Below are 26,061 nucleotides of genomic sequence, written 5' to 3' on the forward strand. Positions count from 1 at the left end.
TGTATTTCATTACCTGTAATCCTTCTTTTGTACCCAAGTGTTGTCCCCCCCAAGCCTGAACATGCCCACCTTGTAGAGCTGACACTTTATTTTTTACTTCAGGCACTTACTGGTAATGTAGAGCTCTACATCATAAAGCAGTACAGTACATCACGCACAGAACATAGAAAATGCAATTGGGCACGCATGATCTTCATACAGAAAAATCTAATTCACCACTTGAAATGTGTGAGTGAGACTGACATGCAAAGATGCTGTATTTGTTGGGTGTTGTGTGTCTGTAGGGGGTGGATAAGTGAGAGCCAGACCATGAATTGCAATGCATGTGTGAAAGGCTTTTTTGCATCCTGGCGTCAGGAGGATTTATATTCGGATGAGACCACTTGGTGATAATGATCAAAGAAAATCCTGCAAAGTTGTGGACACTTAACACCAAAACCTGCAATAAATAAAAGTAGCAATACCACCATATAAAAAGTAAAGGTTAAGTACAGTAAAAGAATGAAATCAGCAGCAAAATATACTTATACCACCAATTTCACTTGTTAAATTACAATAGTTGGACTGTTGAGATGACACTAAATCGATAATTATTTATATACTGTTGCATAATATTCTAAATCAAGCCATCCTGCTTTAAACTTCATTGTGTTATATCTGTACATGTGTAAGTAACTCATGCATTAGTGGTGGAATTTAACCAAGTACATTTACTCAAGTATTGTATCTAGTACACATGTATGGTCATTTTTTTCTTGAGTGTTTAATTTGTATGCTACTTTATACTTGTACTCCACATTTTAGAGGGAAATATTGTGCTTTATACTCCACTACATGTATTTGCTTTTTTGACAGCCATAGATACTTTTACAGACTCGGGTTTTAAAAAAAAAAAAAAAAAACTTTCTATCTCTGGTAGCGACACGTGAAAGGTTCACTGTTGTTAAAGATTTGTAAACGGTGGTGGAAAATATACCAACAGAGAGATATTCTTTTTAAGCACACGTGAAACTTTCACCCCGTTATTCTTGTGACCGCCAGATTGCTCAATCACCCCCTCAAACAATGCAAACCTGTGAAAACGTCGGAACTTCGGACGCGGCGTTGGTGGCACGTTGCGTGGAGGAAAACAGCAAATCTGTGCAGATGAAATCATGTTGACCACGTGAACGCGCGCGAGCAATCAGCGCCAACCCCCCACCCCCCACGCGCGGCAGCAGCAGTCTCCCGCCACTGTATAAAAGCCCTCAGTCACTGTTCAGGGAGCACGGAGGAAGCTCAACCTCTCAGGTGAGTGACAGGGCGGCACAGCATGCAGAGATACCTCTTCAAACTACATTCTGCTTAGTCTATTCTGTGTTACATTTAATGTATATTTTATTTAAATTGTTTAAGGCCCTAGCTGGATTATATGTATTTAAATTGTAGGGGAGGAAGTTAAAACTCTGTACTACCTCGTGGCAGAAACTCTTCATCTGTTTGTATTGCATTGTTTATTGCTTACCTTTCCCCCCCTTTAATTCACAGGTGTATCTATCTGTCCAACAACCATGAAGACTGTAGCTCTGATCCTTGCTCTGACAGTCATCACTGGTAAGTGTACTACTGGTCTGGAATTTGCCACCACTAACTTGTTTTTATTACACTGGATTTGATGTTTGTATATTTATCCAACTTTTCCAAATGTGCCCATAATAGGCTGCAATGCCCGTGCTGTGCTCCCTGATGCCACCCTAAAAAGCTGGGAGGACACCGTGGATCGTTTCTGGCAGTACGTCGACGAGCTGAACCAAAAAGCTGATGGAGTCGTACAGGAACTCAAGGCCTCTCAGCTCACCAGGGAGCTAGAGTAAGTTAACTTCATCATTCTCATGCCTTCTTAATTTAAATAGGCAGTGATTCGTTCACTTATACTTCTCTTCATTTTGAGTACTTCCAAATGGTTTCCCTTCACACATTTCTCTTACTCTTATTTCCAAACCTTAGTTCTCTCTAACCTCTCATCCTTGCTCTATGCTTACAGCCCTATTCTGACCTCATGTCTGACCATCTTGTTCCTCTGCTTCCAGCACTCTGATCTCCGACAGCATGGCAGAGCTGGCAGTATACAGAGATGACATCCAGACCAAGCTGACCCCCTACACCGATAGCTCCACCGGCCAGCTGGCTCAAGACATGCAGCTTCTGGGCAACAAACTCCAGAAGGACATGCTGGATGCCAAAGAGCGCAGTGTTGAATATCTGGGTGAGCTCAAGACCATGATGGAGCAGAACACCGATGATGTCCGCAGCCGCATCAGCACCTACACCCACAAGCTGAAGAAGCGCCTGAACAAAGACACCGAGGAGATTCGCAAGTAAGTGGGGTGGAGGATTTTCACGCCCTCAAACTCTTTCTTGTCTTTGCTAATATGAAAAGTAAATGTCTTCTCTCTTCTCTCCCAAGCACTGTGGCCACCTACGTGGGTGAGCTCCAGTCCCGCACCTCCCAGAACATCGGCGCCGTGAAAGAGAATGTTGAGCCCTACGTCCAGCAGGCCACTGACACCGCATCCCAGAAGCTGAGTGACATCTCCACCATACTGAAGACCCAGGCTGATAACTTGGGCCTGCAGCTGGAGACCCAGGCTGAGGGCATCAAGACCCAGCTGGAGGCCACCGCCCAGGAACTGCGCACCTCCCTGGAAGGCAAGATCGACCAGCTGACCGACATGATCTCCCCCTTTGCCACCCAGATCCGTGAGCAGATTGAGAACATCATGGAGAAGGTCAAGGAGACCGCCGCTACCGCTGCATAAAGAAAGACTCTGATTTCTTAATACAAAGAGGGGGGGGGAGTTGAGAGATCCTGATGATACCTTCATGTGGGTGCTCTATTGTTTAGGATAAAAGGGGTTGATGAGATGAAGAAGGGGGGGATGAGGTGCGTCTTTTACAAAACAGCAGATAAACATCTAAACATTCTGCATAGTCACCTTTTCTTCTCTTATCAACTCCCTTGATCACTGAACACAAGCGCCCCATTCAATAACAGCACAAACAGGAGACAATTATTTGTAATATGCTTAGCTTTTCTACTGATCTAGCTGTCTATCCCGCCCTCACAAGGTTTTGTATTTAGTTTTCTACATTTTGTTTGGTTGTAAATATAACTGCTAAACCTCATAGGCAGGGATTGGTAGGGATATAATCCCCAAATGCACCAAACACAAGTGTCTTTCATTTCAATAAATGTACTCAATGATGATGATCAAAAGATGGAGGCACCTACTGTAATGTCTGCTCAGTGAACTGTATTTGTCTGCATGTCTTCTCGTGCTGCACAGAGAAGTGGAATGTAAAACGACTTGATGCATTTCTGACAATCAATGAGTGTAATGCTGCCTGTCTGTCCTTCAGTCTGACTATAGGGTGTCCCTTGTGTGTCACGTGTCATATGCCCACTATGCTGCTCACTGTATGCGCACTGCCAAGTGTGCTGAACAGTGCTGAGTGAATAAAAAACCTAGAAAATATGCTTTGTTTCCACTGTTTGTTTCTCTGATCGAACATTAAAGAGTCATCCAATATTAAAGGTAGAAATGATAGTTTCAACATAAAGGTAATTCAATGAAAAGCACAGCGCTGTTTGGCAACAGCGTGGGCTATGCTAACAAGTGGAGACTTCACAAAGCAACATCTGATTGCTATTGCAAGTCTCTAAAGCAATTTTAATAATAATCTAAAATAATCTCTAGAAGAATGACACTCTTAAAGGCACCAAATATGCTAAAATTATCATCCTAATCAACTTGTAACAAACTTAAATGTAACTATCCTTACACATTCCATTTAGCTGGTTAGGCTTCAGGGGCTAATAATATAAAGGGCATTCATATAAAGCTATTGGCCCATTACAGCGCTATCCCAACCTCCTCCTGACACACAAACACCTCTCCTTTGTTGAATAGTGTCTTAAATATACAGAAGTAATGAATCTTAAAGTTTAAAAAACTGTATTATTTGCTCTCTCTGCAACTGTTCTCCACCCCAATCCTTTCCCTTTCTCAATTTGCTCTCCTCATACAGCCACCCACCACAACCCTTGGTCTACAGTTTTTCTAGTTTGGACTTGTTAAGATCTGTTTCCAGATTCCTTTGTCTTGATCCAAGCAGGCATTTGGGAACACGCTGTGCTTTTGATTGAATTACCTTTATGTTGAAACTATCATTTCTACCTTTATTTTTGGCTCACACCATATTATAAGCCATGCATCAGTGGATTTGTATACATACATTTGCTCAGACATGCCAATAAAATATATTAGTACATGCACACATACTGTTTGTAGACAGTGTGCCCACATGCACGTACAGTATATGTTATCTAGCATGTGCAAGTTGGCTTAAGATGCATATCATTAAACTGCAATGTTTGTTCCTGGAAGGAAATCATTTGTTGCATGTCATACTTCTCTCTCTCTCTCTCTCTCTCCACTATAAAATAAAGGCAAAAATGCAAAAAAACAATTATCTAAATGTCCCTTTCTTTTTTCTGGTCTTACAACCATTAAGAAACACACTGAACACCCCAATCAGAAACCTTACACTACTACACTACTAGATGCAAAGGATGTAAATCCAACATTAGGAGATCCTTTTTTAGCCCTGCTACACATCTGGACCTGCTTAAGGGGAAAAGGTGATCATGACTGTCATAAACTCAGATTAATTCACTCTTCTAATCAAAAACAAAAAAGTCATGCTTATGAAACTCAGCAGGGTTTTTCCCTTTGAAGTGCAGAGCAGAGGCCAGTAGAGGACACCATTTGTCCCTTGTTCATCTCCTCTCCCCTCCTTTGACCCCTCCGCTTGAATCCATGCTGCATGAAGATGCAGCTGTGTTTTCTTTTTTTGGAAGATACAGTAAACTACATTTGCCTCATGAAGAAACACAAACTATGTGAGTTTCAAGAGCAGAACACACACTTTTCTCAGATTTTAATCAAAGAGTGGCAACTGCTTAAAAATCTCTTGGAGGTGTGTGAAATGAAGATTAAAAAAACCTTGGATATACAAATTTATAAAGGTCCCATAAATTGACAACTACAGAATCAATATAATTATTTATTGCAAGCCATAATAGTGATTTTAAGTTGGGGTGTCACAGTGGCCTAGGGGTCTACGATGTGTACCACATAACATCCATGGTTTAAATCAGACTGGAGACATATGCTGGATGTCACCTCCCTCAGTCCTCACATTTCATGTTTAACTTTCTACTGCATGCTATCAGAAACAAAGGCAAATGCCCAAAAATATTCTTAAAAAAGGGTGGTTTAGAATTGTATGTATATGTATAGTGGCATATAGTTAATTCTACATTGGTATGTCTCTAAAAGTTATCGGTAATTTCAGCTTTGTTTCTCTACAAAACAACCTGTAAACATGTTTATCCTTTTTATCTGTGTTAAAGGGCATTGCATGTAAAGTGAAAGAATGACTAACCCCATGACTACGTGTTTGTCCCCTATGATATCACTCCTTTCAGAAACCAGTGTTTATTTAGAAAAGAACAGACTGAAGTGAAACTCCTACATTAAAATGTCCATTGTTATAAAGATCAGTCATGGATTGTAAAAACAGGAAAGCCACAAGCATTCTGCCAGTTCAGCACTTCTGCTCCGTCTGCTCCTATAGGGTGTCTGTACTCCGATTATTGCCCAGCAAAAAAAAAAAAGTCCCAGCAAACTAGCAGGTGCTAGCTAGCCCATGGCCGCAAGTAACCCTCCAAAAACACACCATGCAGAGATTTTACCTCCTATTACAACCCCCTCTCTTCTTTCCATCCTTTCTATCCCTTCAGGGCTGGCACACAAAATCAGTCACCGCAGGAGCCAAGGGCCAAACACAAAAACAGCATTTTTGTAAGCTTGTTATTGCAAATTGGGAGCATGCAAGACATGCACTTTCAAGCCCTATGCCTCCTACAATTATTCAAGAGGAGCTTATATGCACGCAAGCACAAGCTCATACATAAACCCACTGGCCACTTCATGGCAAAGAGATGGAGATGGAGTCTTTCAGAGGTAATGTGTGGGTGTTAAGGCATGTGAAGGCTCATTATCTCAATTGTAGGGCTATTCATCATAGTGATAGGACAAGTCATCAGCAACAATGGGCATTTGGCCCTTTGCAGCAGACCGCTTGGTGTGAAAACAGATATGTTCAGCAGTGATGAAGCCTTTAAACCATCAGATACAGACTTCCTGGATCTAACTGAGGTCACAGTTGTATTGAGGGGTTACTGCCGTTCAACCGACTGCACTGTTGTTTTTTTTCTGTTGCATGCCTTCTTACAAGATGGACCACATTAGACTTTGTCTGACTCACTTCCTTTTAAGAAAGGGAAGGTCTGGATAAAAGAGACATTTAATGAGGCAATGGAATTCTCAGTTAATGGAAAAATACACCAAAACAGAACCGGACAATGCAGAAAAGCAGTCTGCAATCACTGACTTCTGCACATAACTACATTTAAAAATGTAGGTCCTAGGACATCAAGGATACTATTCAATTTAGCAGAGTTGGCCAAAATAATAATGAATAAATACATTATGAAATGTTAACAAGGGACAGTGGTGGAAAGTAACTATATTTGAGGTACTTTACTTATTTCCATTTTTTTTTGCTAATTTAAGCGTATACTCTGGTACATATCAGAGAGAAATATTGAAGTTTGTACTCCACTACATTTACTTGACAGCTACAGTTAACCAGTTACTTTTCCAATTGATATTTTACATACAAAAATATAACTCTAGCTCCACCTTGAACATATACAACATTACCCTATATTGTTAATGCATCAACAATAATATAATACTGACACTGCCCCTCTGCATAATGACTACTTTTAGTTTTAATTCTTTAAGTCCATGTCCTTGCTAATGCTTACTTTTGAATGCAGGACTTTTATTTGTACTGGAGTACTTGTATAGTGTGGCCTTGCTACTTAAAAGTAAACACCACTGCAAAGTATGAAATATGCAATAGGTCAAATAGGGACATGGAAGTTAAAAAATAAATCTAATTTAATGGAAAATCTACATCCTGAAGGACTCCAGTTGTTTGATATCAAACATCTTGATTAGCCATTTCCAATAAATGTAAGGCTCTTTGAAATCGAGTCCATGCTTGGCCAACACTTCAGGTCCAAAGGAGCTTCCAAATAGCTCAGATTTATTAGTAACTGGTGCTATCAGTGCTGAGAGATTCATCTCATCAGTGTGCTGAATATAACACAATCTTACAGCATTATGCAATTAGGCACGTAACTCATTTTCCTCAGTGGCGTCTATATCATAATCACAATCTTTTAATGCAGTTACATCGGTGCTGATCAATAAAGGGGGCAGTGACACCTAAAGGACTCCACGTGTACATGGTGACTGAAGTCTGGTGTTGTGCGTCACCCTCAGCGGGCTTATAAAGAGGAACACACAAAGACGCTCAAACACACTCGATTTGTTTCACCTTTTCTTAAAGACAACCAACAGGTATGTTTGACATTTCATTTGAATTACGACTAGAAAACACATAGTCTTTGTTACTCTATTAACTACAGGACGATGAAGATTACATGTATAGCTTAAAAAACTATTAAAGGCCTTTTGTATTTATCCAAAAGTTTTGCACTAACTTCAGGGGACTTATTTCTTAATATTGTCATCATGGCGACACCTGCGTGTTAGAAGGAGTACATGGAAAAAATATAATTGAGAAAATGCAACCACAAAGATAGTTTGATATATAGGTCTATGTATTTGTTGTTAATCATTCAATTGTAACGAACGTAATGCGTAAACGGAGCTGTCCAGTCGCGGTGGTGCTGACGTAGGGGAGCGCTAGTTTTAAAGATAAAAAAAACACTTTTATTGTTTTTTCCATGAAAACGTCTTGTTTGCGAGACAAATAAACCGCAACCCGTCTCTGTCCCTCCTCCTAGAGAGTCACAGCCAAGATGAAACTGTACCTTGCAGTCGCCGTGCTGATGCTGGCTTTTGTGGCATACACAGGTGTGTTTATTACGCCCTTAAAAAAAAACGTCCCAGCTAAGTGTTCTTTTATGTTGTGTAACTTTTGTCTGTATCTATCCATCGCTCTCACCTGCAGAGGCCCAGGAGGAGACAATCGAGCAGAGGTTCGCTACGTTTCGCGATCAGATGGCTGAGATGAGCAAGAACCTGGCTGAGAAGGCCAAGACTACCTTTGAACAGTTCCAAACCAGCGACTTGGCAGTCAACTCACAGTAAGAGTGTACACACACACACACACACACACACACACACACACACACACACACACACACACACACACACACACACACACACACACACACACACACACACACACACACACACACACACACAAACACGCTACATGAAAAGATATTCACATGCACACTTTGACTCTGTGTAACACACGGTTTTTGTCCTCTCCTCCTTAAGGAACTGGTTCCGCGAACAGTATGAGAGCCTGAAGGCCAAGGTGGGGGAAATCGGCCAGTAGACAGGTCCCTGTCTCCAGCCTACACCCCCCACCCCCCATCTCCCGCCTCTGACCGCTGACCTCTTCACTCTATCTGGTTGCGACGCTGATGTCACACATCACACTCTCTCTCTGCTGACCAGACGAAATGGTTACGTTGCCTCTCTGTAAAGGGATGTTATTTTAATAATTGAAATGCAATCTTTTGAAAGTAGCAATGTGAAAAAGTGCAATAAAGACTTAAAATAAAGTTTTTGTTATGATACATCATGTGTAAGCATCAGTATTTCTCAATGGAAAGACAATAAGAAATGAAATAATTATTATTATGAAATAATAAATGAACAGTTCTGGTCTATGAGAGTATGGCCTCCATATGTTTTGTGTGTGTATATATATATATATAAATCTCAGCAATTCATGTCCTTCCCAACCTATTCTATTCAGAGTTCTGAGTGGAGATTATTTTCATACTACCTCTTTTTTATTTATTTATTTATTTTTTTTAGAAAGAAGTGTCAGTTTTCTTATAAGATATATGTTTTTGAGTTTTTTATCTGTCTATATATTCCTTTATGTAAGGAAGTGGGATGAACACAGCCAATTGACACTATTTTAAATATTGCATTTTGCAGGCAGAAAAACACATTTAAATGAAGGCTGAAGTTAATTTCTTTGGATTTACAAGATATGAAGCAATTACCTGATCTTTAACGATTATTGGGTGGGGGGTGGGAATCTAATCTAAGGCCAACATGAAAACTGCTAGAGTTGAAATATTAACAAACTTAAAGAGGCCTTTGCACAGACATAAACACAGTATCCAGGCTTGCAGTCTATCATTTAAACATGTCTCCTCATGCAATCAGAGGCCAATCAGTGTTATGTTAAACCCAGGCACAGCTGTGTTTCATGGCACTAAAACCTGATAATGATAATCAAGTCCCATTTTAATGAAATATTTTTTGAGAAAAGATCTGCAAGATATTACTGTCTTGTTGAAAAACTGACCAATACTGTGAAAGGATGTGTAAAGTGCAGGGGCCTTTGCATTTTAACTGTAGCTAAGGGTCTTTTATACCATCTAGAGACACATTCAATATAAAACTCTCAATTCCATCAAAAAACAAGTTTGCATTGAGTTCATTAAACAACCAATCACTGACTGATCACAGTGGGATTTAATGGTTTTAACCACCAGCCATTTTTACTATGACCAACAGATTAATCTAAGATTAGGTCATTATCATATGATAGGACACTAAAGCTGATCACTTAACCAAAGAATAGCCAGCAGGATCTAATAGATAATAGTTTATTTGTGTCAATAGCTTGTAGCAAAGGGCATGTGCCAACATGGCTGCTTTTCTGGAATTTCACAACCCCTGTGCTAAAGTCACTATTTATGCTGGGTTAATTATCCACCAGTTGTCCCAGTTCATTGAGATCTGTTCCTTTGAAGAGAACAGAGTGACAGAGGTCAGCAGCTGGTGGGCAGAGGTACCAGATTATGATCATATTGCATCAGCTGTGTGGGCTGAAATTAAATTTCAAATAAATAATAAATCCCTTTGACTAGTTAGAGAATATATTGTACACGCTCAAAATCAGTTTGATTTGGTGGAAAATTGACTTCCTGACATGGCTAAACTTAAAGTTAACTTAAGTTTTGTCTTGTCTGGCTCCTGGCTAAAAGCCATCACAAAGCTGTTAAATGAAAACTGAGAAGTTGCACTCATTTTCAAGTATATTGCAAACCTACTTTATACACTATATTTTGTACTTTGACCTAATTTTAATCCAATGAAATACTACATAAATAATCTAATTAAAATAGCGATAAAATATGTTTTAAATTGTGTATTTCTTGATTTGTAATTATGAAATGTAGACATTTTATAATAAATATAACTTTTCTGAAGCATAATGGGAGGATGCAGTCATGTCTCACACACACACACACACACACACACACACACACACACACACACACACACACACACACACACACACACACACACACACACACACACAGTACAGATGTTTAAAACCCAACACAAAATCTAAAAACAAGGACAAAATTTGATTCCATCTGTTCAGACAGCTGTGAGATCAGGTTTGTAAATGCGACGCAGTTAACTCTAATCTCAACATAAGTGTTGGGTTGTTTCCATTCAGAACATGCAGCAAGCACAGAGCCTATGAACTGACAAGATTGAATTGATTTTGTGGTGGACTCTGCACACAGAAATGCTTGGCTTGGCTGAAAATGTTTATCTAATTTGACCCCCGTCCCCCTCACTCTTCACTCAAACATCCTGCCAGAACAGAGACTTTGATTGGCCTGTACACATATCTTATCCAAAGGGTGCTCGGACAGTTAATGAACTCAGCTAATGTTGATCTTGAAAAGACATCAAGATAACAGATTACAGAGAAAAGAAAAACTAATCACATAACTATCCAAGATGGATAAAACTATTGACCAGTAGCTCTCATGTGACTCAAATGGAGATCAAATTTCACATCAAACAACTGCCCTGAAGTTCTGCGTCTTTGAAATCTAATAAAAGTTTACCTTCATCTAATCTCTCTTCATGCCTGTTAGTCCATTTGTCTGTGCATTTTCTGTGTGCACATATGTATTTATTAGTGTTTTCTAATTTGTGTGAATGTCAAAACAGTCTGACATTAAGAGGAAAATAGTAAAAAACAAAAAAAAAAGAATACTTTGTGTTTGTTTGCACCATCTGTCAGAGACCTTTGACCAGATTTTTGCCAATAAAATGTGGAAAAAACCAACACGATGAATGACCATATGATTTGGACCAATGTACAAGCTGTTACTCTCACTCAATACAAATAAAATAGATTGATAACACTTGTTTTATTCAACTTCTGTTGACCAGAGCCAGAGGAAAAGGTAAAAAATGCATTTTGTCACTCCTTTGTTTTTTGTGGTGTAAAGGAACAAATTTTATTTAAAAAAAATCAGGGATTTAATTTAGTATTCTTAGTATTCTTTTTAATTGTAGAAAAGTGAGAGAGATAATTTTAGCATTTTAAAATAATATAACAAATGGCTGACAGTTGTGTTTCTCATGGCAGATGCATATGAAAGAACTTGTTTTTGGTCTCATCTTACTGATGCAAGGTATGCCTTTAAAAAGAATTATTACATCTTCAGTTGCACTTCCTTTATTTCCGCGTCTCTGTTCTTTGTGACTGACAAACATCCTCCTCTGCAGCATGTGAACCACTTTTGGCCCAGTCACCGGCCCCGATACAACCCAACTCTCCAGGAATACTGCAGAGGCTGGCAGAGAAAACCAGGTATCATTATCAGTATCATCATCATTAATGCAAGCACGTTGGACCTCTCTGCAAATGATTGCCATTTATCAGAATTGTTAAAATATTTTGTCTGCGTGCACTTTGATGTGTTTGTGTGCCCATGTTATACATACCTTTTTACTCATCTGTGTACTTGTGCATCTCATAGGGAAGCCACAGCTACAGTCAAACATCTGAGGGGCTTTATTGGTACCTACTATGAAGACCACATCCAACCAGTGACTGACAGCTACTTTGAATGGGCCACTAATGTCAAAAGCTCTGTGTGGGAGAAGATCCAGACAACCATTGACAAACTCATACCAATGAAAGCAACTAATCAAACGGCTCAACCCAGTCAAATATGAAGAAAAGCTGACAATAAATGAATACTCTTACCATTCTTACCACTTGATGCTGAACTCATAATTTCTTAAGGTTTCACCAGGCTTTGTGTCAAACACAGAAATAATCTATAATAAACCTCTGTAGTACATGTTGCAGTATGGGCCCAGCTTGTCCTGCAATAAACAAGAGAGAGGTAAAGATCATAAGAGGGAATATTTAAAAGCAGCAATTATTACAATTATGTAATCAGAAGGTAAATTCACCAACACACTATACATGCTATGATTTATATATAACATTAACTTGCATAGTCTGCATTTTTGTAGTATAATCATGCACCTTTGCTGTAGGTGACAATTCCCTTAGAGAGCTATTGAATGAGTTACATTTAGAAAAAAAAATCGTACTATTTTCTTTGGCTGCTGCTGTCAGTACAGTCTTACTATCTGCATACATCTACAGATAAAGGGAAGGAGAAACAAAATGTATTAATGAAAAAGAAGAAAAAGGAAAATCATTATAAATCATTATAAAAAGGGTCCTTTATCACCCTGCATGGAGTCTGTCTCAGGGTATGAGGGTGAAAGGTGAAGCAGTAATCCCAGCATGCATTGCTCTGGGTATAGTACAATGTGTCTAGACATGGTCCTGGTTGATTGACCTGCTGAGCATTTGACTCTGATCTATATCTGAGCAGACATTAGGTGATTCCGACTTGCCGTCAAATAAATGTTAATTAGTAAATCTACTCAATATTATCTTTTATTGCAGCAGGTGCACAACATGTGAACTACTTTAAAGGTGTTTTTGTTGTTTTTTGCCACGTAAGACATGATGCTTATGATATACATGCAGTGTGGCATTTTGCCAACACATCACTTATCAGCATTATCAGGAGGGCTCTAAGTGCATCGCCATATGGATGCAGATAAACTTACAGTTGAGGAACATTGCATAACCACTCAGTCATATTTCAACATACAATATTTAAAGTGAATATTATGTACACTGGACTTTGTTTAGGTGAACATGTGTGTATGTGAGTGTGCATGTGCACGCATGGGTGTGTGTGTGGTTGTGTGTATGGTCATCAGATGACGTTTGTTTGCAGTCCCCCCCTATATCATCCTGTCCAGATGTGAGCTCCGAGTTACAGACAACTCACTTTCAGAGAAGACTGTCACTTCTTGGATCTGTACATCCAACACAACAGCAGGTAACCACTCTTCTTACTGCAGCAGCCCGTGCAGCTTCTCTTCTGAAGCTTATTCTGAATAGATTTCTCTAAAACGTATATTTTATAAAACATTTAGGTATTTGATTTTTGCATTCAGTCTTTGCAGTTTTATTAACTTGTGCATTGTCTCCTGAGTGGAAAAGAGGATAAAAATATTGTTACACCTAACGGAGGGTTCAATTTTAAGTTTTGTTTCTCTTTTCTTTTATTTCAGACATGAATGCTAAATACGCCTTGGCACTGATCCTCGCTCTGCAGGGTAAGGCAACATAATGCAATCTAAACAATTGCAGTGTATGGATTTTGTTTGAACTAAAACTTTACTACTATGCGACTGTGTGAAAAATCGAGAAGATCATGCAGAATACAGACAGCCTTTTGGAGCAATGTACTTGTGCTTCTCATTTTTCTGCATTCCTTGTTTTATAGTTGATCAAATGTAACATGTTTTTATTACATTCACTCGTGTTGCAGTAATTTAATGAACACTCCTACTTTATCTGTGGTTGGCATGCAAAATAAAGACTGCTTTTTTAATTACCAAGAGTGAGAAACCAAAATAGGCAAAGCAGCTTTTATTTGGTTCTTTGATGATTCTTCCAAAGCAAGAATTTACATGGATATATTGATGCTCTTTATCAACTTATTGTTATCTGTTTTTTTATGTTTAGTTTTACAACACTGGTTCTGTCATAACAATCCTACTATTCTGATTTCATTCCAGTCTCTGTGAGCCTGTGTGAGATTCCCACACCATCGGCGGATCTTGTTGAAAAGTATGATTCCATGAAATCTGTGTTCTACCAGAGGCTGCTGAATGCTTACGGCAAGCTGCATGTCGCTGCTGCTCCTATGTTTGAGAAAGCCGGAGACAGTGATCATGGAAAGGCTGCCAAAGACTTCTTTGAGGGGCTGCAGACCAAACCTGAGTTCCAAGCCGCCGTCAAGGTTGCCTCGTGAGTGTTCACTGAAAACTATTTCTTCCGATTAAAAACTCTGTATTATTGACCCTGACACGGACAGAAAAACTTTTCTCAACTTTTAAGTTAAGAAAAGTGTCCACGTCAACTGCAACTTTGCTGTGTAATCACAATTTCTATTGAGAATACAACATCCAGGCACTGAGCTAGCTGACGAATCTTTTTGTTATGGAGATTTCTTTAAATAACCTATCTTCCCTGATTTGTGCAGTGGCCTGGGCCAGGAGGCATCTCCCCTGGTGGACAAGGCCCGTTCAGCAGTGCTGGGTCTGTACGGACACTACGTGCGCCCCTACGCCGGTGACTACCTGAGCGAAAGCATCGACAACATCAAGGTCTACCTGGACAAATACCTGCCCGCTCAGTAAAGAAGAACAACCAGAGCAAGGCACCTGTCAGCAGCCTTTAATAGATGATAGATCATAGGAGCAAACACCAGTTTAGGCTGAGAAGAGCAATGCACAATGCAAATACAATCCTTTGCCTCTTTTCAAATCAACATCTACAGCCAAATCATGCAGAGTTAAAAGCAGGGCGAACACCACCTATGCAAATTGTGCATGTACAGTATTTTGTGTTTGATACACTAGCCAAAGTCTCTGTGTGATTGATTGTGTATGTGTATGTGTGAGTGTGTTCATTAAAATGAACTGGAAACTATCTGACATGTGCTTCTTCATCAAGAGATTCAAGGTTTATTTCCACAGTTGATTTCACAAAGTTATCCTATCATATCATTTTATGAGCAGAACAAAAGTTGTTCCGGACTCCATTAATCACTGTGTTCATCACAGCTCAATCATAGCTATACATTTTAGTTTAGATATATGAAACACAAGTTAATGTGTTGCCAGATACATTATGATCATTCAAATCAAACATTCTGAAGGTGTTTGGTTTATAATATGAGCTGCCACTTTGATACAAATGGAACTGCAATTTAAAATGAATGCTTTATGTTAGTAAACAAAGACACGGCTACACTTTATAATAACCATCACTAATAAATAGTAAACTCATAGTTATGTTCTTTTAACAGTTTATTGTTGCACACATCATAACATTTTATTTATTATATTAAGTATTTGTTAATGATTACCAAATGATCTGTAAACCTTTGTAAATTGTTTGGAAACCGTACAAAAACATTTTATATATATATTGCACTAAACTAATGATAAAATAACATCAATTATAACAGTACTAATAATAAGTAAACATAAATCCTCATTTCATTGTTTGTTAACAGTAAAATAACTTAACTAGAGTTTAATTAACTATCAATGTACCATTTCTTAATAATGGTTGTTATAAAGTGTTACCAAAGACACTACTGTTAAGACATTAAGATGTTGGTATATTTTTCTATCTTTACTCTAATCCAGTGGTTCTCAACCTTTCTGGGACCAGGGCTCCCCTATCCATTATCCAGGTCCCCCCCCCATCAAATAAGATGTAGGCTAATTGCCCTGAATATTAATGAGTAGGTCCTATTATTGTTATGATTATTATTATTGTTGTTATTAGTCCTATTATTACTTGTTACTATTGCCATCAAAAATCATCAAAAAATCATATCATTGAATGAAATATGTTCGACAGCTATGTTCATAGACTTATTAAAGATAAATGATGTTAATGTTTAATACATACTATAAAGTTCACGACAAGACCGATTCATAACGCTGCAGTACGGAGTTTATATAAGATGATACTCTGACGTCCCGTTCCCATGAAGGCAGCATGGAGCTGCACCACACAATGCCTAAAGAAACACTAAAGAGAAGAAGAGTTACGTTCCACCGTCTCATCCAGTCACAGTGGCGTAAACTGGCAGGTTTTAATGTTGCAGACCACTGTTTTTTGCAAGTAGTTTAAAGTGTAAACTCATATTGTTGTGAACCTTTGGTGTAAACTCGCCTTAAAACAAATGCCCCCCAAAGGCACCTCAACGCCCCCCTTTCCACAATATTGCTTCCAGCGCCCCCCGTCATCCTCTGAACGCCACCTGGGGGGCTGCACCTCCCCCGTTGAGAAACACTGTTCTAATCAGAACTCAGGCTCAGTTTGGGCCTACTAAGTCAAAGCACACAGATTATTCCTCCAAGAGTATTATTTACTTGAAATGAAGGTGTTGAACACAACATCTCAGTGTTGTTACAGTGATCTCAATGAATCACAACTCACTATAACATTTCTTTTATTTAGCATTAATAGATGTTCCCAGAAGGCCGAGCCTGAGGTCAGTGTGAATGACGGCATGTTGTGTGAGAGCAGCAGGATGTGCTAATTCTTCATTCCGGCCTCATTTCAGACATTCTGGTTATTGTTTCAATTCATTATACAAACATCCCTACTGTTTAATTACAGAGTTCAAGACACAACAGACAACAGCACTGACAGAAAATACGTCTCTCTGTAACCACTGACAGTTCCATTATGCACCCTAATGTCGTCTGTAGCAAAGCCGAGTCAGCGCAGCACTGAATCAACTGGAATCTGAATCCCACTGCTGCCCACAGCTGTCCTTAAACTGACCCGAGTCCTCGGGTCACACGCAACATGACATGTGAGGCGGAATCACATATTTACTTAGGACTCGATCAACATAGCCATTACAGAGAAACTGACTTCTAAAACTGAGACTTCACTGCCACTCTTTGTAATCAATGAAGATCACAGGTAGCTGGGAAGTTAATAAAGTTATTGTGCTGAAGTTTAATGAGTGTTAGATACAAAATAGTGTTTTTTATTAACAGAACAATAAACCTAAAGCTCCTGTAAACTATAAAGCCTGTGTGCTGTAAGTTTTGATTTTCTCTGTGATTTGCACAACTTTATATATATATATATATATTTTTTTTTTTTTTACAAAAACAACTTCAAAAACAAACACTGTGACTGCTCTTCACAAAATCGTGAACAAAGGTTTTGCCACGGCAAACAAAAAAGCATTTGCACTTATTAACCAGAAACAAAATATTTACCATCGATAACAGAATCAGGGCTAAAAAGACAAAACAGAAAAATAAATAAACAGATGGATTAAAAAAAAAAATAATAAAAAATTTATTGTTTTGGTTAGAGTATGAGAGACACTTTTTTATACAATCAATGTAAGTCATGTGGATGAGCACAGCACAAAATGACAAAAATGTGTCTGCATTTTGTCAGCAAACCCTGTACTAAAACAGTTCCTGTATTTCTGATTAAGATTGCACTGATGAGTGGGAGTTGTTTAGGGATCTTTGCCACAGACAAGTGGAAAACATAAAAAACAATACTTCCATAAAAAGAGCTGCAAGATGTCTTTAAACTGCAGCCCAATAAATCTCATAGCTGACCTAAATACTTCATAACCTAAATAACCTGGATGACGTGTTCAACACACCCTAGACTTAAGGCCATCTTGATAGGACTTAGGACTATTGTAATGTGACATGAACGCATCACCACCATTATGCAAGTAACAAGTGCCTCCTCGTAGAGAATGAGAACAGGGCAACGTGTAAGAGCGTGCCGCATTAATGAACTACTAACCTAATCAATGGAATATAACTGATTGGGATGTATTCAAAGTTAGCGTCACATACATACTGTACAGTTAGTGGGAAATATACCAACATGACGAGCCCATCAGGATTTTCTAGTGCTTAGAAAATCCAATCAGTGGCTTTTGATGACGTCTAATGCAACTTTTGATACTTTGTTAACATCCTTGTGTTTACACAGTTAGCCATTATGTCCATTTTATCAAGACGCAATGTCACACATACTCCCACAAACACACACCAGGCAACAGTGCTGGTTTATCTACCACAGAGTGCACTTTGTCTCTTGGGGCGACAAGTCAACACATTCACGCTCCTATATAAACAGACTGGGCCAGTGGTGCCTCTTACTCTGTTTTCTAGAGAAGAGGGAATACAGTGAGTACTGACACTTTTACTTCAATTACTGTAGTGGGATAGAGTCTAAGAAAAGCAATAATGTTGTGGTAGATATGAGAACATTTGAATGTATATTTTGAGACATAAGCTGCATGTTCAACAGAATTGCAAATAAGAAAAAAACGTTTGTGTTATGCTAGAAGAGTAAAAAAAAAAATTTCTTCATGTATAGAAAGTTGATATCGCCACAAAATCTATCAGCTAAACATGAGCGGAGAAATGTATGACAATGTCTCACCCTAGTGGATAAAGTGAGGAAAGCTTTAAATACCCCTTTCTGTTCTCTCTCCTCACAGATACGAGTGACACCATGAATAAGCTGCTTGTCATTACTGTACTGGTTGCGCTCCTCGCTCTCAGTAAGGACATTCTCTAAACATGGAATTGAATTCAGAATAGGATAAATCAGTGATGGATAATATGTAATGTATTCCTGGTAAAATGTGGAACCCTTTGACACCTCTGACCTGTCTTGTGCAGGCGCTGAAAGCTTCCGTATGCCAAGGCAGGCTGAGGAGGAGCAGGGGACCCTGACCAAGATCACAGGCACCATAAGGTCCTACTACGACAATGCCGTCGACACTGCCAATGGATACTTGGATAGCATCAAGGGCCTGAAGCTGGAGGAGAAGGCAAAGTAAGAGATTTTAAATGTATATTCACTGATGCAGTATAAAAAAAAAAATAGAAATGTGGATTCATATTTAAACTCTTTTCTTTCTGCGTGTTGCCCACAGGAATCTTTACACTGATACTACCACAGTCGTGAGCACATACGCTGGCATCTTACATGACCAGGTGTACCACATCTTTTACCAGAATTAAACAAAAACTGATTTCCAATGGCCTCAGCTACATTTTCTGACAACATGAGAACTTTCAAGCTCAACACGAAAGGCCCAAACGTCAATTGGCATTTCGAATTTGCTCATATCTCACCTCACCCCAGCCTCAAAACCGACAAACAGCATCTTCAAAAAGAAAAATAGTGGACCCCCTGCTCTTTGTGGGGCTTTCTTGGGCCACCGCACTGGTGGCAAATGATGATAACCACCCAACAGGGACTGTAATCCTTTGAAAAAAAAACAACAACAACAACAACTAACAGCTTGTACAGAGGAACAGGACAGAAGAAGTTGGCGGTCACAAGGGAAAGAGCACACAGCACCTTATCATGTACCACTGAACTTCTTCCTGGGTGTCAGAGTTAAGAAACAATCATGCAAATAATGTAATGATCTATCGCCACCTACTGGTGTTTTCAGTCATCCCACCTCTGAATAAATTAAAATATTTGTGTCATATCTTGAAATAAAATATTTATACAAAAAAAAAAAAAATCTGGTGTCTATGGTGGATAAATGAGAATTTAGTTTACTGTTTGATATAGTAAATTGTGCATATTTCTCTTGTCTCGCTGTGTAAGACCTGCGTTTCCTTTAATCTCACTGCTGCAAACGATCACGTGTTTATGTCTGTATGAATCTGCAATGAGGCGTCCTGCTTTTATCAGCGGAGGCAGCACCAGAACAGAGGCTTCTGCTGCGATTAATAATGGATGAAAAGAAACATGTAAAATGTGAGCGCAGAGATGAATAAACAACACTATGAGGTCTGTTTTGAGGATTCTGACAAGCAATGATGCAAGAATGTTAGGATGTTTAATTAGTGCATAAATCCACAACATGTGGCCTCTTCTAAAGCCTTAACCAACACAAACGAGAGAGAGAGAGAGAGAGAGAGAGAGAGAGAGAGAGAGAGAGAGAGAAATTTGCTTTCAAGTATCATCTTGTTTAGGTGTTACAAAAGATGTATACGGTAGCAGACAGACGCAGGACCAACACAATTGTGTGTATTTTAAACAGTAGCTGCTGCTACTACTGCTGCTGCTACTATACAACTACTATACTTATATCATGTATATATAATGGAAAATGCTGATTCTTGTGTTTGCAGCCCTGTTGGTATTTGTATCCAGATCAATTTGAGAAGAACTGCACTCAGTGTTTGGTATCAGAATTTGTGTCAAAGTTTTCTCTCAGCTGCAGACTGTGATCAGATTTAACTTCCACACTAACATGATTTAATCTGTGGGCATCTGCAGCTCCTGCACAACAGGGAAAAACTAATTCTGGACTGCTCTGGCAATCCAAAACCTGAGGTTTTGGTATTATGATTATTTGGATTCCAATCTCAGCTTTGATTTGAGTACATTTGGGTGTCTATAATTAGAGCTGTTCATTTTAACGCTACTAAAGCAGTCACACCTGAAAGAGATGGGACTCTAAAGTGAGTGTATACATCCAGTGGTCGAAGAATTCCATCCTGGAAGAAATGAGTAGGAGTCACCATGTGCTTTGTTGCGCTTGAACCATGTGAGTAAGTGTGGACATGGGTATAACTGTATGCGTGAGTGAGCTGATATTGACAATTACCTTAATCAATATCATATTTAAGGTCACAATATTGCTAAAATTGGGAAATTAAAATGTAGTTTGACTTTTAATGACCCCTTATCTTTGACAATGCTTTCTTGTGGATGAGAAATTAAACAAAACGTTCACTCAGTTTTGTTACAATTAAAGTTAAATAAAGTTCACCATCACTTCCTGTGTATATTTCTCCTGGGACAGATAGTATGGATAGCAGCCTACTTGACATTGCTGCTATATATTTCTCTTCCCACATGTCATATATTAAACATCTGTTTCACAAGTGGTGTATTGTCATTTCAGTGGAAAGTATCCAAAACAATAAGATGCAGAGAACAGCGATGTGCAGGGTTTCTGTGGAGTGGAACAAGTTATCAAACAGTATAAGTTGTAGTAGAGAATCCAAAAGTTCTTACACGTTAAAAAACAAATGCATATTGATTGAACACAATTTGTGTCCTTAAATGAAGCTGTATTGTTGTAATGATCAGCTTTGCCTTTATTTTGGTTATATTATATGTAATTCGATTCATTTATTGTAATTATTGATATTTTGGGACCTTGCTTTCATGGACCCCAGGAAGATTAGGAACTGCTATGTCTGAAGCTAATGGGGAACCAAAATAATAATAATAAAATAAACAAAATAAATAAACCAATTGTGCTCTTTGTATAAAAAATAAACTGAGGAAGGTAATAATATTTTTAATCATCTTTTCAGCGACTCAAAGAAGAAGAGAAAATAAGTTGGTTTCCCAAAACTGCAGTCTGAGTTGTGCAATCTGTGATTTTCTAAGACAAGCCTTTTCAAATTGCATCATGGTAAAATATTAACTTTACAAACAGCAGTGGGCATAATATTGCCACTCTTATCGCCTTTATTATTATTTCTTGTGGTGCCACAAAATTATTGGTTCATTTATCTATGACACCATTATTCATTTTATAGTGCACATAGCACAGACTAGCCATAAAAAATGACTTCAATAAATCCCACTAAGCTAAAAGAATCTGTGAAAAGCTGATTTTTTCTATGGAAAAGACATAAACTTCCCCAAAAGTACAAAAACTGTCACTGTAATCTATCATGTCTAAACAATATCTTTCATATACCATAAATGAGGGTCTTCCTGGTTCCTTGTAAACAAGGTGTGTCACTCTAACTGAACGTATTGTGTTGAAAATGTCTCTGATAAGGTTATTGCGAAGATTGGACTGGAAATGATGCTGGATAGTAATAAAGCAGTCTGTTCCTCCCACTGTCCTTAAAACGTTTGCAGGTATAAAGAGTCCAGACTAATCTGAACATCACACACTGACAGAGCTACAGAAGAACACTAGGAAAACATGAATCTTTTCCTTCTGCTGGTTGCGTTGGGACTCACAGGTAGATATTTACCATGTTGTGTGTAAAATATAAGAAATTAATATTAGAGTAGTCATTTAGTTTCTCTTTGGTCTTGTTGGTGTTTTACAGGAGCGTCTCCCCTGGGGGACTCCAAGGTGTGCCAGCCTCACTCCAGACCCTGGCAGGTCTATCTGCATGGCGGAGGAGTGTCCTGCAGTGGAGCTCTTATCGACGCGTTGTGGATAGTAACCTCCTTTGACTGTGCACCCACGTAGGTACTAGTGAACGTTAGTGCCAAATGAAAACGTCCAGCTGAAGTCCAGCTTTATGAATGTTCAAAGAGTCTAATAATAATAGCATAATTTTCATCCTATAGCAGTACTGCAATTTAATGTGTCCAATTTTCCCAAATTTTAAGTATCAGCAGTAAAAATTACATTTGGGCTTGGTGAGACCTGTCTGAGCTGCTTGACATATTCTGCTTTGTTTCCTTTTTACCTGTAATAACATTCCTGCAGCCTTTTCAGCATGACCTTCAGTCTTCGGCTTTGCCAGCCTCTGGTACAATTTTCCTGAAGAAATAAAAGCAAAATGTTTTGTATTTGTTGTTTCGGTCACAAAAGTGATTCATAAATAGGTCAGACATTTTTGTCAGTGTTTTTTTTTTACCATTTCGTAGTACTGCACATGATGCTCCAATACTCTTTATGTCTAGAGACATCATTATAATCTGTCTAGGCAACGCAATCAGCAATGACTTGGGCAGTCAGTGTTAGAAAGACTTGATATTGTTGGCAGAACCAGTGCACATTTCCCTCGTGTTCCTCCTTGATTTAACCACATTCATTAACCTGCTGCTCATGTCTGATTAAGGAGTACTGTTCCTCAGTCATGGGTCTGTTTCTGCCTGAGGCATGAAAGGTCTGCTTGCGCTTAATAAATTAGAGTCTCTCTTCCCCTGTCCCTGCAGATCCTACAACACCATCACATCTCTTGGGGAACATGACGTGACCCTGGATGAGGGCACTGAGCAGCACATCTACGTTGCTGACGTCATCCGTCACAGTCCCTACCGCTCGCCCCTCCACAGCCTCACGATGGTCCGTCTGGCCGAACCCGCCCGCTTCACCCAGCACGTCCAGCCCATCCCTCTGCCCAGCCGCTGCCCACAGCCTGGAGAGATCTGCCATGTCAGCGGCTGGGGATCCACCATCCCAAATCAATGTAAGTGGATTTAAAGGAGCTACTGTGGCTATTACACCTCATTAACTTGCCACCACATTAGACTTTCGTAGAATTGCTGCAAAGCCAGTGTTCCCTAATCCAGTCAACAAGTATTCCCTGTTCTACAAGATGTTTCCTATAAATATCTAACTAAAGGTCTCCCGTAGAGCTTCTCTTTTAGTAGTTATTTTACATTTCAAATTTCTCTTGTGTGCATCTTTGAGGCCTGAAAAAACCTGTTGAATACATTTGTAAAAATCTGTTCATGGTTGTTTTCAAACCTGCTTTGAATTTTGATCGATGTCCCCCAATGCAACAGAGATGGAAATTTAAACAGACCTTGTGTGGACAGTTACAGTTTCTTCAGTAGAAAATATTACCATGAAAATAGTGGATTGTTGTAGATTATCCATTCAGATCCATTGTATTGGGCACTGATTCTGAAAAGAGGTGTTGCATTTTAAATGTTTTTATTTAAATGCTGTGTGCAACAAATGCAATTCCATTAATACAAACCTACAAATCATGGAGAAAAAAAATATCCTAGATACCACTAGAAGTTATTTAGAAAATTATAATTTTAGTAGTAATTTGGGTAAACTGGCCCTTTAATTATATAAGGAAAATTTGTCTCTGTGAGGCATGAAGATTCACAACACAATAATGCCCCAAATAAACACTGAATATCCTGTCCACCCATAATGATAGGTTTATCTAACTGCAGTAACTTAAGGCAAAATGTGCGTTCATTGTTACATCTTGTTGTTATATTTTGTGAACGATTAGAGAGGTTGCGTCCTGTATATGAGAATGCGTCGGCACCCACAAATATGCCACTACTGCAAATACTGTGAGACTTTGAATTCAAGCAGCAAAACTGAATAATAAACTTGACATTAAACATATTTTGAACTAAATGGATCAGACTTTTACTAACAATTTAAACAAAAACAAAACATTTATTTTAAAGTCCTACACTTAATGGATCTTCCTGTTCAACTGAAGTGCATTAATGCAGTGTTATATATGTGTGCTATAGCTTGCCTTGCATGTTGAAATGCTTGCTGTTATTATTGGTTGCAAATAGTTCTTATATAGTGCTCTTTAAAAGAAATGCACATGGAGTGACACCAGGAAACAAATTGCACCACTCACTCTTCAACAGGAATCATTTTTCGGAAATGTAGGCTTAATAAAGACACATAAATTCAAACTGCACTACTTTTACTTTTACATTTGCACCGTGACTCAGGGAAATGTTGGATTCTGATCAACAGGTCGGCTTGCTAGTACTTGCTAAAAAGCTCATCAATATTCTGGTCATTGCAATGCAAACAAGGCGTGAACATTCAGTTCTAATAACTTCTAAAAATGGCTTTCTTTAATCAGAGGAGTTTCTAATTGCTTGTCAAAATGCCCAGTCAGTGATCAGGACTAATTAAATGAGGTAGATCTTGACAATAGTATTTACTTAAGGTTTAGTCCTTAATGCTCAAGTGCAAGAAGTGGTAATGCATAAAAATAGGAAGTAATCCATAGACCTGAAGAGGGGAAGGGAGGAAGGGAGGAAGCCTTTTTCAACGAATGATGAACAGATTGATGAGTGATTGTACAGAATATAACACATTCAGATGAGCTACCTGATTTGAAGTACCTGAACGAATCAGAGAAATAACCCTTTTTTTTTTTCTACAGTCTATGGTAATAATAACCCACCTTCTTGCTCTTGGAAACAGATGAGCCTTCTCAACGCCTGAAGTGTATAACTGTGCCTGTTGTGGATGACCAGACTTGCGTGAACACGTTCCCTGAGTTCCTGTTCTGGAGCATAGGCATGGTCTGCGCTGGACAAGCAAATGCAGATAACTGCATGGTGAGAATGGTCACAACCCAGAGAAACTGTGGATCACACAGCTGTATTTCTCTGCCTCCCACTGTATCACAGCATTTTCATTTATCTCACTTACTCGCATACATTTCGCATAAACAACCCCAACAGAGCCTCCTATTCTCTCCTCTCTCTCTCTTTCTCTCTCTCCAGCGCGATGGTGGCAGTGTGATGGTGTGTGACGGCCAGCTGCAGGGTGTGCAGTGGTTCAGTCACGGCTGCAGAAATCCAGCTGACCCCAGCGTCTACACCAAGCTGTGCATGTACAATGACTGGATCCACGATGTGATGGACCGCTACGTGCCCACTCTGCCAACTGAAACCACTCCAGGGATGACATGAGGCAGCAGAGAGACGTGTTCACAGAATACATGTAAATACTATTACATACTATATATATATATATATATATATATATATATATATATATATATATATATATATATATATATCAAATACGTCCTGACCACTTTACTGGGAAGGTTCAGTGTTGTGGAAACTATACTTAAACTCAAAATTTAGGGGTTCTGTTCATGAAAGTATTCATAAACATTATGGAGTACGCTCAGCTACAAAAGAAAATCTGTATGCAAACTCAAAATTGTAGATATTAACAACAACTAAATAAAATGTCATGTGTTCCGACACTTTGTCTAATGCATTAATTTGACTGTGCCCTTTACTATGTGACTCCTCCCTTTTTTTCTCATTTGCCGTAGTAAAACGTTTCAACCGCTGGCTAATAAGCTCCGATTTTTTTTTTTTCCAGTAGATCATAATTTCACACATACT

General features: G+C 38.8%; 7 protein-coding genes across 10 annotated transcripts in view; 6 read left to right on the plus strand and 1 right to left on the minus strand.

Annotated features, from left to right (window-relative positions):
- The window catches only part of LOC120562742, a 41,591-nt gene extending 40,441 nt beyond the window's left edge, over window positions 1–1,150 (minus strand). For all 3 annotated transcript variants that reach the window (XR_005639816.1, XM_039806613.1, XM_039806612.1), the window contains exon 1: window positions 1,074–1,150. The gene's annotated coding sequence lies outside the window, so the exon portion shown is untranslated. The remainder of the gene's footprint in view (window positions 1–1,073) is intronic.
- Window positions 1,151–1,181: 31 nt separating this feature from the next.
- On the plus strand, window positions 1,182–3,515 carry apoeb (apolipoprotein Eb). 2 transcript variants are annotated; one of them, XM_039806607.1, is made up of 5 exons: window positions 1,182–1,290; window positions 1,528–1,593; window positions 1,699–1,849; window positions 2,070–2,357; window positions 2,447–2,798. In XM_039806607.1, the coding sequence occupies exons 2-5, from the start codon at window positions 1,551–1,553 to the stop codon at window positions 2,796–2,798; spliced, it is 834 nt and encodes a 277-aa protein (XP_039662541.1). In that variant the 5' UTR covers window positions 1,182–1,290; window positions 1,528–1,550. The 2 variants fall into 2 exon arrangements, with proteins under 2 accessions (XP_039662541.1, XP_039662543.1); XM_039806609.1 differs by lacking the exon at window positions 1,182–1,290 and having other exon boundaries at window positions 1,551–1,593; window positions 2,447–3,515.
- Window positions 3,516–7,406: 3,891 nt separating this feature from the next.
- Window positions 7,407–8,885, plus strand: apoc1 (apolipoprotein C-I). The gene is made up of 4 exons (XM_039804662.1): window positions 7,407–7,538; window positions 7,988–8,057; window positions 8,155–8,290; window positions 8,490–8,885. Exons 2-4 carry the CDS (start codon window positions 8,003–8,005, stop codon window positions 8,548–8,550), a joined length of 252 nt encoding a protein of 83 aa, XP_039660596.1. The 5' UTR covers window positions 7,407–7,538; window positions 7,988–8,002; the 3' UTR covers window positions 8,551–8,885.
- Window positions 8,886–11,340: 2,455 nt separating this feature from the next.
- Window positions 11,341–12,269, plus strand: apoc4 (apolipoprotein C-IV). Its single transcript, XM_039806411.1, has 4 exons — window positions 11,341–11,452; window positions 11,638–11,683; window positions 11,778–11,862; window positions 12,032–12,269. The coding sequence occupies exons 2-4, from the start codon at window positions 11,638–11,640 to the stop codon at window positions 12,228–12,230; spliced, it is 330 nt and encodes a 109-aa protein (XP_039662345.1). The 5' UTR covers window positions 11,341–11,452; the 3' UTR covers window positions 12,231–12,269.
- Window positions 12,270–13,312: 1,043 nt separating this feature from the next.
- Window positions 13,313–15,087, plus strand: apoa2 (apolipoprotein A-II). The gene is made up of 4 exons (XM_039806410.1): window positions 13,313–13,426; window positions 13,662–13,706; window positions 14,172–14,403; window positions 14,639–15,087. The coding sequence occupies exons 2-4, from the start codon at window positions 13,664–13,666 to the stop codon at window positions 14,793–14,795; spliced, it is 432 nt and encodes a 143-aa protein (XP_039662344.1). The 5' UTR covers window positions 13,313–13,426; window positions 13,662–13,663; the 3' UTR covers window positions 14,796–15,087.
- Window positions 15,088–18,260: 3,173 nt separating this feature from the next.
- Window positions 18,261–19,528, plus strand: apoc2 (apolipoprotein C-II). The gene is made up of 4 exons (XM_039806409.1): window positions 18,261–18,356; window positions 18,674–18,736; window positions 18,858–19,014; window positions 19,115–19,528. The coding sequence occupies exons 2-4, from the start codon at window positions 18,688–18,690 to the stop codon at window positions 19,200–19,202; spliced, it is 294 nt and encodes a 97-aa protein (XP_039662343.1). The 5' UTR covers window positions 18,261–18,356; window positions 18,674–18,687; the 3' UTR covers window positions 19,203–19,528.
- A 2,545-nt stretch (window positions 19,529–22,073) lies between these two features.
- On the plus strand, window positions 22,074–25,916 carry LOC120562605 (trypsinogen-like protein 3). The gene is made up of 5 exons (XM_039806408.1): window positions 22,074–22,196; window positions 22,287–22,428; window positions 23,128–23,381; window positions 25,118–25,254; window positions 25,423–25,916. Exons 1-5 carry the CDS (start codon window positions 22,157–22,159, stop codon window positions 25,609–25,611), a joined length of 762 nt encoding a protein of 253 aa, XP_039662342.1. The 5' UTR covers window positions 22,074–22,156; the 3' UTR covers window positions 25,612–25,916.
- Window positions 25,917–26,061: the final 145 nt, after the last annotated feature.

The sequence above is a fragment of the Perca fluviatilis genome, chromosome 7, assembly GCF_010015445.1.
Source record: "Perca fluviatilis chromosome 7, GENO_Pfluv_1.0, whole genome shotgun sequence".
Lineage (NCBI taxonomy): Eukaryota > Metazoa > Chordata > Actinopteri > Perciformes > Percidae > Perca > Perca fluviatilis.